This window comes from Podarcis tiliguerta (assembly GCF_965153285.1).
Source record: "Podarcis tiliguerta genome assembly, chromosome: 2".
Lineage (NCBI taxonomy): Eukaryota > Metazoa > Chordata > Lepidosauria > Squamata > Lacertidae > Podarcis > Podarcis tiliguerta.
This window is the reverse complement of record NC_139535.1, coordinates 43,205,830-43,220,084: the sequence shown is the minus strand read 5'-3', so window position 1 is coordinate 43,220,084 and position 14,255 is coordinate 43,205,830. Positions and strand designations below refer to the sequence as shown.

General features: G+C 42.2%; 1 protein-coding gene across 3 annotated transcripts in view; it reads left to right on the top strand.

The window, feature by feature from the left end:
• CACNA2D3 (calcium voltage-gated channel auxiliary subunit alpha2delta 3) overlaps positions 1-14,255 on the top strand; it is a 480,742-nt gene that overhangs the window by 364,705 nt on the left and 101,782 nt on the right. For all 3 annotated transcript variants that reach the window (XR_014506519.1, XM_083420935.1, XM_083420934.1), the window contains 7 exons: positions 61-144; positions 7,451-7,522; positions 7,812-7,873; positions 10,439-10,506; positions 12,512-12,557; positions 12,687-12,784; positions 13,766-13,859. Coding sequence is in view for 2 of the 3 variants with exons in the window: in XM_083420935.1 (XP_083277061.1) it covers positions 61-144; positions 7,451-7,522; positions 7,812-7,873; positions 10,439-10,506; positions 12,512-12,557; positions 12,687-12,784; positions 13,766-13,859 (524 nt within the window). In the remaining variant the exon portion in view is untranslated. The remainder of the gene's footprint in view (positions 1-60; positions 145-7,450; positions 7,523-7,811; positions 7,874-10,438; positions 10,507-12,511; positions 12,558-12,686; positions 12,785-13,765; positions 13,860-14,255) is intronic.

The following is a 14,255-nucleotide window of genomic DNA, read 5'->3' as shown; positions in this document are numbered from 1 at the left end:
ATCATTTTGTCCAATGTCTTTTTTAAAAAAACAACAACACATATCTTTTTTTAAATCTAGTATGAAGAAGTAAAAAAGCGAAGGAAGCCCAACTATAGCAGCGTTGACCTTTCCGAGGTGGAGTGGGAAGACAGGGATGATGTGGTGAGTGATTTGTTCTGTCAGAGCTTGTCAGAAAGGCCATTGCATTCACTAATATACCACCTTCAAGTGTTAAGCAGCAGGAAGAAAAGAGAAGCGAAAGATAATGGCTCATGTTCTTCCCCTTCTCCATTCAAATTTTATTTTTGTCTTCACATTTTGTATTAGTCCCCCCCCCCCCAGGTATATACATCACTGACTTTTTCGCTCTCCTTCCGCTTTATACATACATACCCCCATGTATAGATGTACCAAGGATATATTGCCATTTGACCTGCACAACATCTTGCATTCCGTTGGTTACCATGGAAGATACCAAGGGCAGGCCATATTGGGTGGCGGTCCAGAGAAGCACTTAATAAGAGGCCGTGTGTATAAATCCCTATACTGCTTTGGTTCATTTAGTCTTCTGCTCAGTGACAGAGGGAGGGGGAAAGAGAAGAGAAAGAGAGCCCAGTGTTATATGTAGCTTGGGTGGGATTCAACTATTGTGCCCCACTAGTGGAAACCCAGCTGATATACCAGCTGCAGTAGGAAGGGGCAGCAAGGTTTCAGGAAGCCAGAATCTGTATGTCATGTGGAGAGGATTGGCATAATATATAATTCTAGGGAGACTCATATTCAAACCCATGCTCAGGCCTACTGTCTCAGCCTAATGCTTCTCAGAGCTGTATAGGTTGAATGAAACAAACACACTTGGCCACCTTGCGAAGCCTGAAAGGTGAAAAACCAGGGTATAAATATTGCAACAAATAAATAAATAACCCGAATGTGTTTAGTGGAAAGATGGGGAATAAAGGTGATAAATAATCACAGGATGGATGATACATACAGCTATAAGGATTGGCAGAGGGAGACTAGTCCTGTTACAAGCTCCCCCAGCCATAGAGCTTGGTAGGATGAATGAGGAGGAGCTGCCAAACCCCACCATCTCCATAGGGGCAGAATTTTAAACTTTCGAAAGCCAGGAGTCACCTCTGGATCCTGCCGAGTAAATAACATTTAGATGTTAGATTACACAACAAGAACAAATCCTGTGCCAAATTTTGCCAGGCTGCTCTGTATCTCTGAAGAAGTTTCCCTCTTGCTTATGAAGCAGTTTAAAATGCCAGAAACCAACCAATATTTTAAAAAGAACCACATTTTTGGTCTCTGTCCAAACCCCAGAATCCAGAACTGCAGGATCATGTTAGTGCTGTCCATCTAACACCTTCTTTTAGGTATGTGCTAATCTTTTCAGTTAAGTTCTTTCTGTTCCAAGATCATGCTCCTCCCTTGTCCGTATCTCTGTTGTCCAGTCAGTTTGCATCTCCCTTCTGTGTCATTCTTTATTTACATGTCAATTCCTTGAGCTGTACTGTATCAAAAGTTTTCCTTATGTCCATGGCTTAACCTTTGCCTGGTCTTTCTGTTACTTCCACCATAAATCTGATTTGTTAGGCATGATTCGTTTTGTGCAAATCCATGCTGACTGTCCTTAATTAAATCATAACTTTCCAGGTGTTCTCCTTTCGGTTCCTGTTATTGAGCTTTTCCCATAATGTCTGCGCCGACTAAAGTCATGCTTGCATGTCTGCATTTTCATAGATATTTCCTAGCACTCTTCTCAAATATCAGCAGTACATTAGCATCCCCTATATCCTTCCAAAACCCACTCATTTTGGAGAGGTTTTGAATAGATCAACGGAAGGTTCCCATATTTACAGTGTCACGTCTTTCTGAAATCTGGGATTCATCACGTATGTCTGCCTCTGGAGCATTATCAGCATTCAGATGTAGGCATTTCTTATCCTTTTTCTCCAACTCAAGTTTATGTTTTCCTTCTCCCTTGCAAAATATATGTCTGATTCTGTCAGCCCACCCCTCCTCAGTTTATAAATAATGAAACATTTCATGGGTTTAGCAGTGACAGTCTTTCTTTATTTTGCTGATTAAATCAGCTCATCTTTTCAGGGACTTTTCACCTCTTCCCTTCAGCTCTTGTGATTTCTGCTCTGAAACATTTCCACTAGATTTTGTGATGTTTCCTACATTCTTTTCTGCATTTTCAACCTGAACTTGGGCTTAATTCATTTCAAAATGAGATTTGCAAGTGAAATTCCCCACTTGTGCAATTCAAATCAAAATACCTAGATTCTGCAATTGCTGAAGTCCATTGAACATCTCACCAGAGACTCAGAGACTTCTGTTTAATCTGTTCATTAGCACTCACTGGAGAGCATCTGCACTATCAAGCTTTCTAGAAGAAGGGAAAAGACTGACCCCCCTTCAAATTGAAACCACAATATGCATGTTGTCCTTAGAATAGTTTGCAGAGGTTGAGGAAGGGCCTGCTGTTATAATGCTGCTCTCATCAAGAAAGGGACCAAGGGTAGTAGGAAACAGTTAATACACCTCAGATCCTGTTGTCTCCGTGGTTGGAGCTGGAGCTGGGGTGGGGAGATTTATTTTTCTTATTCCCTGCCAGTCAATAGAATATTTGAGAGTGTGATTGCTGACTCAGTACATCTCAGAGGCATAGAAGCTATTTGGTTCAACTCTGGATGTTTCAATCCACTATCTTGATTCAAAATGGCATCCAACTGTTGCTGCTATAGCAGTGGCAGAAAAACTGCACCAACGCAATATCTTGGGTTGACTCTGGACACAAACATGTCCAGTGTCAGCTTCCAATTACTTGGACATCTGCTGGGGCTGGCCTTTTGTTTGGGACCACATCCTCATCTCAGCATTACTGTGACTTCAGCCACCACTCTGGCCCAGCGGCACCAGGTATAGAGGGCAGAGGGGCTTCAGCTCCCCCAATATTTTGGGGGCAGGGGGCAGTGCCCCCCCAATATTGAGGGAGCTGCCACTGGGTGCCCTCCATGCGCCCCAGCCTCCACCCAGCAGCCCAGGAGCCAGGCTGCAGCTGGGATGAATGAAGCAAAGATCACCCATGCTCATCCCAAACTCCGCACAGCTGGGAGGAGCGTGGACAATCTTTGATTCACTCGTCCCAGCCTCTGCCTGGCTCCTGAGCTCCTGGACCATGGCTGGGATGAGCAAACAGATATCGCCCTCTGTGCAACCTGCCCCTGTCTGGTACATTCCAGGTGGCATCACGTGACGCATCACGTCACATGACCGTGCACCCTCAATGTGGGGGGGCAAGTCATTGTTCCTGCTCTGGTCCTCTGTTGGTTCAAATGTGACTGCTGTCGACCATGGCAATACTGCAGCCACTAACAGTCCAACCCAAAAAGGTTTCCTTAGTGTTGATAGAGATATGTAGAAGCTGCCATCAGAGCTGAGCAGCTGTGTGGCTTCCAGCCTATTATGGCGCTACTGCCACAAACAAAAAAGCCTATTTGGCTTCCACACTCATAGAACAGAGAGACTGCTGGTGGTTCCAGCACCAACATCACTAGGGTGGGGAGGAGTGGCGGTGAGTTCTGGGGGGACCTTTTTTTGCCCGGGGGTGGGGGGTGGGCATTAACAACACCTTGCTCAGGGCCACCCAAAACCTGAAGCTGCAATACCTGGTTGTGTACAAGTCAGGGAGTGCATTGCCAGTTGGCAGGCCTGGTGTAGAGGATGCAAGCTTATATTGTGATACATTTGTCAGCATGTCTGCCTGCCTCTTTACCCATTTTCTATAGATTGCTTTGTGGCATTGTGTCCATCAACAAGACTAGAAAACATGCAGTTTTAATTAGATTGAAGGAGGTACAGTTTTATTTTGTGTGTAAAATGTCCTCCGTAGTGAAAACGAAGCTTTATATTTGGGATTGCACATTGTATTACTTAGAAGTATCTGGCCTGCTTTTGGATGAAAGATGTTCTGCATCCATATTGCTGGTCACCAGTTTCAACCCCAGAGAGGTAGCAGAACAAAAGTCTACAGAATAGATGAAAAACTGAGCTACAAAGCCAAGAACTCCATTCAGAGGGTAAAAAAATAAAAATAAAAAATCTAATTCCCACATGCATACTTGATCTTAAAAGCTACGAGGGTTTTGGGGGCCCTTTTTGTAAAGTCTGTGACTTGCCCGAGGGTTGTGTGGGGAGTGGGCGCTGGAAGACTACAGGCTCTGAAATGGAGAAAAATGAGAAACATGTTAAAGATAAATGGAACAGTTCTTTAAACGTTAGAAAGTAGATTGTTAATTAAGACCAGCTCTCCTAGTCCAAAACCACAAAAGTTAAAAAGGGAAAATATTTCCAGAATTGCCTATTACGCATTGTGTTTATATATATATATGTACAAAAAAACTACAGTAAAATATATGTTTTATTTTATATATGCCTCCAGCGAAAAATTATTCTTTTACACTCGCTGACTGAAGAGTAAGATTGTTAGCTCCGATCTAGATGGCCCAGAATTAAATTTAAAGAGCTGCAAACATTGCAGTTTTCAGTTTGTCAGCCATGCTCAAATTCTTCACAAAAACAAAAACAGCTCTTTCCCTGACGAGCTTTGGCAACAATTCCACACACACACCCCAACAGCACAATCCTCCTTCAGGAGGACATTGATAGCAAATCGACAATGAAAAAAGCCTGTCACTATTGTCCAATCAATCATCCATGATGCATGCAAGTGGATTGGAGAATAATAATAGGTGCAGTCGTAGCAGAATAAGCTCACTGGTTTCAAATCCTGGAATGCAGCAGTGTCTTAAGGTATTCTGAAAGGTTCTTTCTCCAGGGCTGTGTGCATTATTTACACATTCAAATGCTATATTGTGTGTGCTCTCTTAGGCTAGTTCAAGGTAAAATGAAAAAAAGAAAAGCAGAAATGATTTTTTTATTTATTGAAAATATTATTCAGGCTGCCATCCTGCATCCATTTTCTCAGGATTAAGCCCCACTGAACTGAGTGGAACTTCCTTCTGAGTCTGACATGCATTGAACACATTCTTCATCTATATAAATACCAGGGAGGTTGAAGCATGGGAAACAGAACATACCAAAATGACAATATACCAAAAACAAGAAAATGACATCATTTATAGCAATGTAAATATAGAAAGCTAGGGGGAGGAGGGAAGAAACACTGTATAAAACCAGTTTAAATTGACTATAAAGTAAAAACATTAAAATGCTTGGGTAAATAAATGTCCTGGCGCTAAAATTGTGAGTTGAACTCCCAGTCCATAATTCAGATGCAAAACTCTGGTGCTCACATGACCATACCACAAATATTACTTCATTGTCAGGCACAGAACCACGCTTACAGGGAGCTTCCAACTTTGGACTACATCCTATAATCTCTAGAAAGAAATTTAAATTAAGAATGTGTGGAACCAATTTAGAAGTCCCACCAGTTTTATATAAATTCCTTTAGCTTTCTCTGAAACTCTTCAGATATTCCTCCTGAGCAGAAACCTTCACCTCAAATCTGCATATTGATTAAAAATTGGAGACAGTTCTGGTCTTTTTTTTTTTTAAATAAAAGTTTTTATTAGTTTTCAATACAATATACATATGATACCATACCAAAGGTTTATCTCAAATTATATATTATGGACTTCCTTCAGCTTATCTGCCAATCATCCATAGTCAAAATTTAGTTACGCATTTCCTAAATTTAATACTGCCTTTTTATATACCTTCCCAATCTTATTTTTCTTTTTTACAGTACTCCTCAACCTTTCACAGAGCTTCTTGAAATCCCACGAATGTTGTTTGTTCATCACATATATTTTTCAGATACTCTACAAATTTTCCCCAGTCCTCGATGAACTTATGGTCTCATTGATATCTAATCTTCCCAGTTAATTTGTCCAGTTCTGCATAGTCCATCATTTTTGTTCTCCATTCTTCCAGGGTCGGTACTTCCTCCTGTTTCCATCTTTGGGCCATTAATATTCTCGTCGCTGTAACTGCATATTGGAAAAGTTTACAGTCCTTTCTGTTTATTTCATTCCCTACTATTCCTAACAGAAGATCTTCTGGTTTCTTTACAAATGTATATTTCAACATTTTTTTCAATTCATTATATATCATCTCCCAGAAACCCTTCACCTTCTTACATTCCCACCACATATGATAGAATGTCCCTTCTTTTTCTTTACATTTCCAACACTTATTACAGGTTTTATACATTTTCACTAATTTGACCGGTGTAATATACTATCTATATATCATTTTCATAGCATTTTCCTTTAATGCAGTAGATGCTGTAAATTTTATATTTTCCTTCCATACTTTTACCCAATCATCTAGTTGTATATTATATCCAAAATCTCTAGCCCAATGTATAATAACCGACTTCCTCGTCCTTCGTATGCCATTCCAACAACATTTTATACATTTTTCATAAAATTTTACAATCATTATTTATTATTTCTATTTGAAATTTTGAATCTTTTTCAACATATCCATTCTCTCTAAGGTCCTTTTTAAACATTTCATTTACTTGAAAACAATGCAACCAATCATATACATACTTTTTTACCTGTTCATAAGGTTTCATTTTCCATTTTCCTCCTTCTTTCACTATCAACTCACCATAGGAGACAGTTCTGGTCTTATGACTATTTCTCACTGTGTGGAGTGTTTCTTTGCAGAAGACCTTGGTTCCGAAAGGTCATCTAGTCTGGTGAGAAACAACTAATATCACAGTGCAGAAGGATCCCAGTTGGAGATATATAGGGTACCCATCGTCACGTGCATATTTTTTTTGCAAATTTGGATGGAACTCTTTTAGGGTTTCTCAGAATTTCTTGCATGTTCTATCCAACCCAGAAACCCCAACACTGAACATGCCCATGTAGTTTAGTAGAAGGGAGGGAGAAGGTGGAACTGACTGGGAGGAGGACATGTCGAAAACTGAAGAGGTAACAGGGTTTAGTGAGCAGGAAGGGGCTGTGGCAGAAAGCAGCCCAGAATCAGTGGCAGAAGCAAAGGGGGGGTCAAGAGGTGAAGTAGAGGCAGGCTGCTGAAGAGGCATGGGAGTCTCCCCCTCCTGCTGTGAGTAGCTCTGATCTCCCAGAGCATGCAGAGAAATGAAGAAGGTGGAGCATTGAGAGAACCTTAGGCTGCTGGGGGAGGAACTGGGGGAGGAGCCTTAGAGAGTAGTGGGAAGATGGGAACCTTCAGTCCTCACAACTGGCTCATTGGGGCAAGACCTACTGGGAAGAGTTGCTGTGATCCCTAGGCCTGTGCTGTTTGGGTTCTTTTACACGAAGGTGGGAGGTTACTGTGTGCACACGCCTTCGGCAGCTATGCAAAATATCTTCATTTTGCCCAAATACGTGAACTACAAAGAAGATAATTTTTCTCTCATTCCTTGTTTAACTATATGACTGTATTTTACTTTCAGCTTCGAAATGCAATGGTGAATCAGAAAACAGGAAAATTCTCTATGGAAGTGAAGAAAACCGTGGACAAAGGGGTATCGTATAGAAAATACTTTTTCAGCTAGAAGTAAAACAAATAATTGCTTTAAAAAAAAAACACCCACAAACCATTGGTTTAAAGTGTATGTTTGGAGTGGAAAACTTTCCCTGAGACATGATGTCCACAGTGTTTATTAATTGTGGGTCAGATATAAACATTTGCATGTATGTGTGCATATTGCTGTTATTAATCTTGTCACAGATTTTAAGTTTGCTTTTGCATTTAACCCTGCAAACCTTTCCTAACAGGCATGTTGTTGTTTCTCTTTCCTTTTCTAAATCTAGAAGCGGGTGTTGGTGATGACAAATGACTACTATTATACAGACATCAAGGGGACTCCTTTCAGGTAGGGCTGGCCATAATAAATGGAACATTTCATCAGGCTCATTGCAGTTGCAAGCCTTGCGAGCTCATTAAAAGCTCATCAGGAGGGGCTGACAATAAAATACTCCTGGACAATGCTGCAAAGAGCAAGGGAAAAGGTTTCCGAATGTGCCTTTTTAGGTTTCATTCAGGGATGGGTAGTTTGTGAAAGGTAAACTCCCTGGCTGTGATCCGGACCTGCCATTCAGGAAGTCCTCCGTTCTCTTCAGTGCTTGCACAGAGCTCTGGGAAAGGAATAGCATCTCTGTGTGCACCATGGATCTGAACTGAGGAGGCTTGTTGAGCCACAGGCTGTTCAAAGTATCATATTGTGTGTATGCAGCCTCTCCTGACCAAGTGTTAACTAGACTGAAGAGGCAACAAGGGTACAGCAGGGCTCCAGAGCTGTGTGTTTAGCTCTTCCCCAAATTCCCACATGTTCTCTGAGCCCCTCATGGAGAACCCGGGAAGATAAAAGTCTCTATTGTTTCCATGAATACGAAAGACTCCCCAGTCCAGAAGCTCATCCTCATTGCATGAGAGGTTGAGATAATTTGTGTGGCCCCAGGCCACACAACACCAGTAACACCTGTAAAAGGCTCCAGGCTGCCTCAAGTAAACAGGCAAGAGCTCAGTCCTAGCTGTGGCACCAATGGGCCCCCAGTTCTTCTTCTTCCTGCCCAATTGTGCAGTAAGCCCCTACTGCCTGCATATCAGCTCTGAGCCATAGGCATCAGACGGAGTAGAACCAAGTGGCAAGGGAGCTGAGAGACACTCCAAAATATACCAGAGCGAAGAAGCCTGTTGTAGCTCAGGCAAAGTCTCATCCCAAATCGGAAGCCTTCTGGAGTGCTTCCTGTCCAGGAAGATCCAATAGCCAATCAGGGTAGGTAGCCTGAAAATGCATTGCTGCCCAGATGTTTTGGACTACAACTCCCATCATCCCATTCAGTTTGGGGCTGATGGGAGTTGGAGTAAAAACATACGGAAAGTGCAATACCTCAAGAGTGACCTCTCCCCATATGAACTGACCCGGACCCTGTGATCATCATCTGAGGTCCTTCATGTGCCTCCTCCACGAGAGGTCCACAGGGCAACAACATGAGAGCAGGCCTTTTCTGTGATGGTTCCTTGCCTGTGGAAGTTTCTCCCCAGGGAGGTTCATCTGACGCCTTTGTTACATATCTTTAGGCGCTAGACAAAAGCATTCTTCTTCTCCCAGGCCTTCGGCTAATTAAACCACCTATGGCCTTTTAGATGGGAGAGGATTGTTTTTGTTTGTTAATATGTATTGCGCTGTATATTTTGTGCTTTTATATTGTAAACCGCCCTGTGACCCTCTGATGAAGGATGGTATGGAAATAATAATAATAATTTAGTGAAAGCTGTTGTAAACCATCGTTCTGGTAGCTCACTGCACCAGTAACTGGCACAGAAGCCTGAAGATTACCGGATTCTGGTAATGGCTCTTGGCATTTGTGGCATCCATGCCTCAGGTTGGCCCCTTGTCTTAACTCTGCTGTGGATCTGGATGGCCATCTACCTATGAGAGAGCAGTATAAGCAAAACAGAAGTGCAGTGCAAAAGCTATTTTGTAGAACATTGTTTTCCAGATCCTTGCCTTTCTATTGTGGGTCTTATATTGATAAGAGATAGTAGTGTAGATGGTTTAAAGGGCAGAAAAGGAAACGTACTTTTATAGCATACATTTCTGTTGTACCAAAAAAGAGTCTTTAGAATTTCCTCTCCGAAGGCTTGTAGATTCTCAAACAAATTAGATACCTGACCACAGAGAATAGATTGTATCTCCGAGTGGGAACCATGTGGGCTTTATCCTATTGATCTCTTGCCAGGCCTTCAAGTCACCTGCACTGCAGTTTCATGAATGCTTTAGAAAACAGAGGAAATGTCTTCCAGCCATTCGCCCATGCTGTACATTATATAGTAGTAGTCCTCCGTGTGTGACCGTGTTATATGGAGAAGATAAGCCCAATGCGGTATTATTTCCATCACATAAAATATTAACATGCCAAAATATGCAACAAAGAATTATGCCAAGTGGGTCATTATGACCCCCATTAACACATTCTTGTATTTCCTTGCACTCAGCAGCTCTACTGGCGCCCAAACTAGCTCTACAGTCCGTTCCCCCCCATCCCCATGCACACAGATGACTTTCATTTTTGAGCCTCCTTCTCGGTGAGCCCATGGGCATGTTCAGATCTTGGCTGGAAAATGAAGCAGCTGGAAGAACCACTCTGACCTTGGTGGGGCTTGCATTTGAGCTTGCCAGAGAATGCACGGGTTGCTGCACCCCTAAACACACAAATAGATACAGTCCATTGCTCCTGGCACAGTAAAAGTGAAATGGCACTGAAGTGGCTGGTTGAGCAATAAATGCAACCACCAAGGTTTTGGAAACAGCACTGAATTGTTTCTAGAGCACGGGCTAAAAATGCCGGGAGAAATGGTATATATTTTCTCTTGCACTTTCCTAACTTTGTGTGTGGGACAGATTTCATGGCCTGCTTTTTGTTTATCTGCACAGTTTAGGTGTGGCTCTCTCTAGAGGACACGGCAAATATTTCTTCAGAGGAAACGTGACTATAGAAGAAGGTAGGGTTTGCACAGCAAATCAGATTTCCTAGGCATTTGTTCAACTGTTGCATGATAATGGGGCTTAAGGCATGGAGGTCTCTCAAGCAGTTTTTCTGCTTTATTGCCCAGTGACCTTGTGCATGTTTTGGACATGTGTGTGTGTGTGCGTGTGTGCGCGCGTGCACATATCTAATTGGATGAAAGATATATGTGAGAGATTTATGGGGACAGTGCCCACAACAAAAATTCATTGTAACACAGAAAGCAGCAACATGGCTGCATCATTTTATCCCTCACTTTGTGGGCATCTTTGTTCTAGATTTGTGGTTTTAATTGATTAGGCCTATTAGGTGGATCAGACCGCAGAGCTATTCAGCCACCTTGCTTGCCCAGGAGGACAACCTTCACCCCATCTGTGCCAATTTGTGTTTTTCATGGTCAAAGCATCATCATCAGAGTAGCAGGTCCCCTACTTTTACTATTTGAATTAAACCCGTATGCCTGCTAACCACAGTTGTGGGACTCTTGAATGTTTTAGAGCCAAAATATATGAGAGAACCTGGATCCTGCTGTTCAGACAATGATAGCTGAGGTTGAGATAGAGTTTTCATTCTCCTGTAGTTACTCTTGATAGATAAAGGTAAAGGTAAAGGGACCCCTGACCATTAGGTCCAGTCGTGACCAACTCTCGGGTTGCAGCGCTCATCTCGCTTTATTGGCCAAGGGAGCCGGAGTACAGCTTCCGGGTCATGTGGCCAGCATGACTAAGCCACTTCTGGCGAACCAGAGCAGCGCACGGAAACACCGTTTACCTTCCCGCCGGAGTGGTACCTATTTATCTACTTGCATTTGATGTGCTTTCGAACTGCTAGGTTTGCAGGAGCAAGGACTGAGCAACGGGAGCTCACCCCGTTGCGGGGATTCGAACTGCCAACCTTCTGATCGGCAAGTCCTAGGCTCTGTGGTTTAACCCACAGCGCCACCCGCATCCCACTCTTGATAGATAGTTCCAGCCTAAACCACACATTTTGCATGCAGAATTTCCTTGGTTCAGTCCCTGGCATCTCCAGTTAAGAGGATCTGGATGCAGGTAGTGTGAAGGACCTCTGTCTGAAACTGCCTGCCAGAGTGGACAGCATAGGGTCTTCTATAAGGCAGCTTCCTATGTTCCTGTATAAACAATTACTCAAGCCTACGTCGGTCATCTTCATTTTGTATTAAAAATTCTGTTTTGTCATCTCAGTCAGTAGAGCTTGAGACTCATAATCTCAGGGTCCTTTCCCATTCCTATCCTCAGCCACTTGCCTTTTTGACTATCTCTCATACTATGCTTTTTTTATGCCTCTGCATCTTCATGAGTTTTGTTTTTTTTTAAAAAAAAACTTTTTAAAAATACAGACAGCAATAGCAAAAGAGCGTATGTAGCAGTACCACAAGATCACTAAAGGAATAGAGAAACACACTGGGCTATTTCCCAGCACTGCAGCTTCACTGGTGCAACCGGCTTCCATGCATGTGATGGAACTTCCTTTTCCTTTTCTCCAGCTCCCTGCGCACACACAAAAGTATATTTGGGTGGTGTACTAGGAGAGGAGAGGAAAGGAAAAGGAAGTCCTGGCGCATGCATGGAATTCCACTCACTCAGCATTGGATACAACCCACTGATTACAATCCTTAGGATATCATGCTTGTGGGACAACTAGGGTAAAAGCGCCTGTTGTCTTAACATGCTTGAAGACCAGCTTGAAGTTTGTACAGGTGTCTTCCAGCTGTCTAACCTATGTGGTCCTGTATATATAATGATATTCAGTTCCCAAGGTTTAATCAAATGCATTCCCTTGGTTCTTGCATATTTTTGAGTACTGATAGAAATACACTTAATTTAGATTAGTTATGGTATATAACCTAACAGTCCCCTGCCCACCCCAAAGAAGGAAGAATGACTGTCATGAACTGTATACAGACACTGAGCTGATGCTGATAGCTTTCAGAAAATGACCCTTGTCACATATTCCGATTTCAGGATTGAATGATTTAGAACAGCCTGATGTATCTTTGGCAGACGAATGGTAAGTCTTCAATAAGGCATGCCCTTTTTGTTCACGCGTGGTGTGCCTGACTCCTTCTGCAGAATGACAATGGGAGATCATGCTTACAAATATTTGTTGAAATTATTTTTAACCATGCTATGTTCTCAGGTCATATTGCAACACAGACTTGCATCCTGAGCACCGCCAAATGACTCAGCTGAAGGCTATTCAAAACTACCTCATGGGAAAAGAGCCATTGCTTCCTTGTGAGTTGTTGATTAATTTTGATAAGTATTCCTCCAAACTGTATTTGCCTTTTACAGCTTCATTTTTAATGCAATACACAGGAAATGGGCAGCGTACATCATTGGTGGGGGCCTGAGCTTGCTTGACCCATCAAATCAGTAGCTGGTCTAGGCAAGCTTTTTTCTCTCAGCCTCAGTTCCCCCATCTGCGATATTGGGGTTATACTACTGACCTACCACTGAATGGATTATAACACAATAAAGATTCAGAAGCTCTTTGAACGCTACACAAACACTAAGTATCCTTACTTAAGAAAGTACCATTTGTACTGGATGTTATACAACAAACTGCTGAGTGAAACCTTTGCTTGCATCACTAGAAATACATTGGCATGTATTACTGAGAAAACCAAGATGGATTTTGATGTTCAGACTGTTTGATGATCATACCTGTATGTGCTTTGGTAACAAAAACTTAATTGAGCTGTGGTTGGGATGTGAGACAGTACTGTCTGCAGCACAACCTTACACATGAAACTGGGAATTTTCCATTGCTGGCCACAGAAAGCAAATGTTCCATGTGTTCATCTAGTTGTGTCTTCTATAGTTGGCACTGGGGCAGAATATGGGTGGTGGTGGATCGCAACCAGTATTGTGGAATGATGCTACCAAGCATGATAGTCCCTGGATGAAATATGGTATGGACATATGGAACTCGTATAAGGATTAGTGCAAGGAATCCAGGAAATTTTGATTTTCATGTGCAAGAGAAAGATGCTAGCCATGGTATGTGAGATTTCCCTCCTCCCCATCTCATCTCAAATAGGTGAGATTTCCATCATTTGTGTACCTACAAGTTTTTCTGGGGCCAGAGTCCGCAGTGAAGTATACAGTCTCTAACAACAGACATGTAGCATTCCTGCCAATATCTACTGACTCCAAGTTTACTGTCGTAAGAAGGCTGCACACATGCTCCTTATTAATGCTTTTAAAACTTTATAGGTGATAAAGAATTAATACAGGAAGTACTGTTTGATGCAGTGGTCAGCGCACCAATAGAAGCTTATTGGACCAGCCTTGCACTGAACAAATCAGAGTAAGTGAACAAAGCATTGCTTATGATTCTTTTAATAATGTCTTCACTCGGTTACATACATTTATTTTTCACCAATTCATTCATTGTTTTAAATATATGATGCACAGAAATAATTCTGCCCTTATAGACTCTTCCATTTGTATCAGTGGAAAGACTCAATTCATGTCTACATTCTAGATACCTCTACATGTCTGCATACCTCTACATGCCTACATACATCTTCTGTACTAGAGTAATGGGTGTTATATATTATTAAAATACTACTTCCAGAATAATGACCTAAATCATAGATTTCCAATGTGGTGTGATCCAGGTATTGTTGAACTCCAGGAACCATCAACCCTAAGCCAATGGCCACGCTGGCTACCCCTGATCTAGACTGTCCTCCTGGCATAG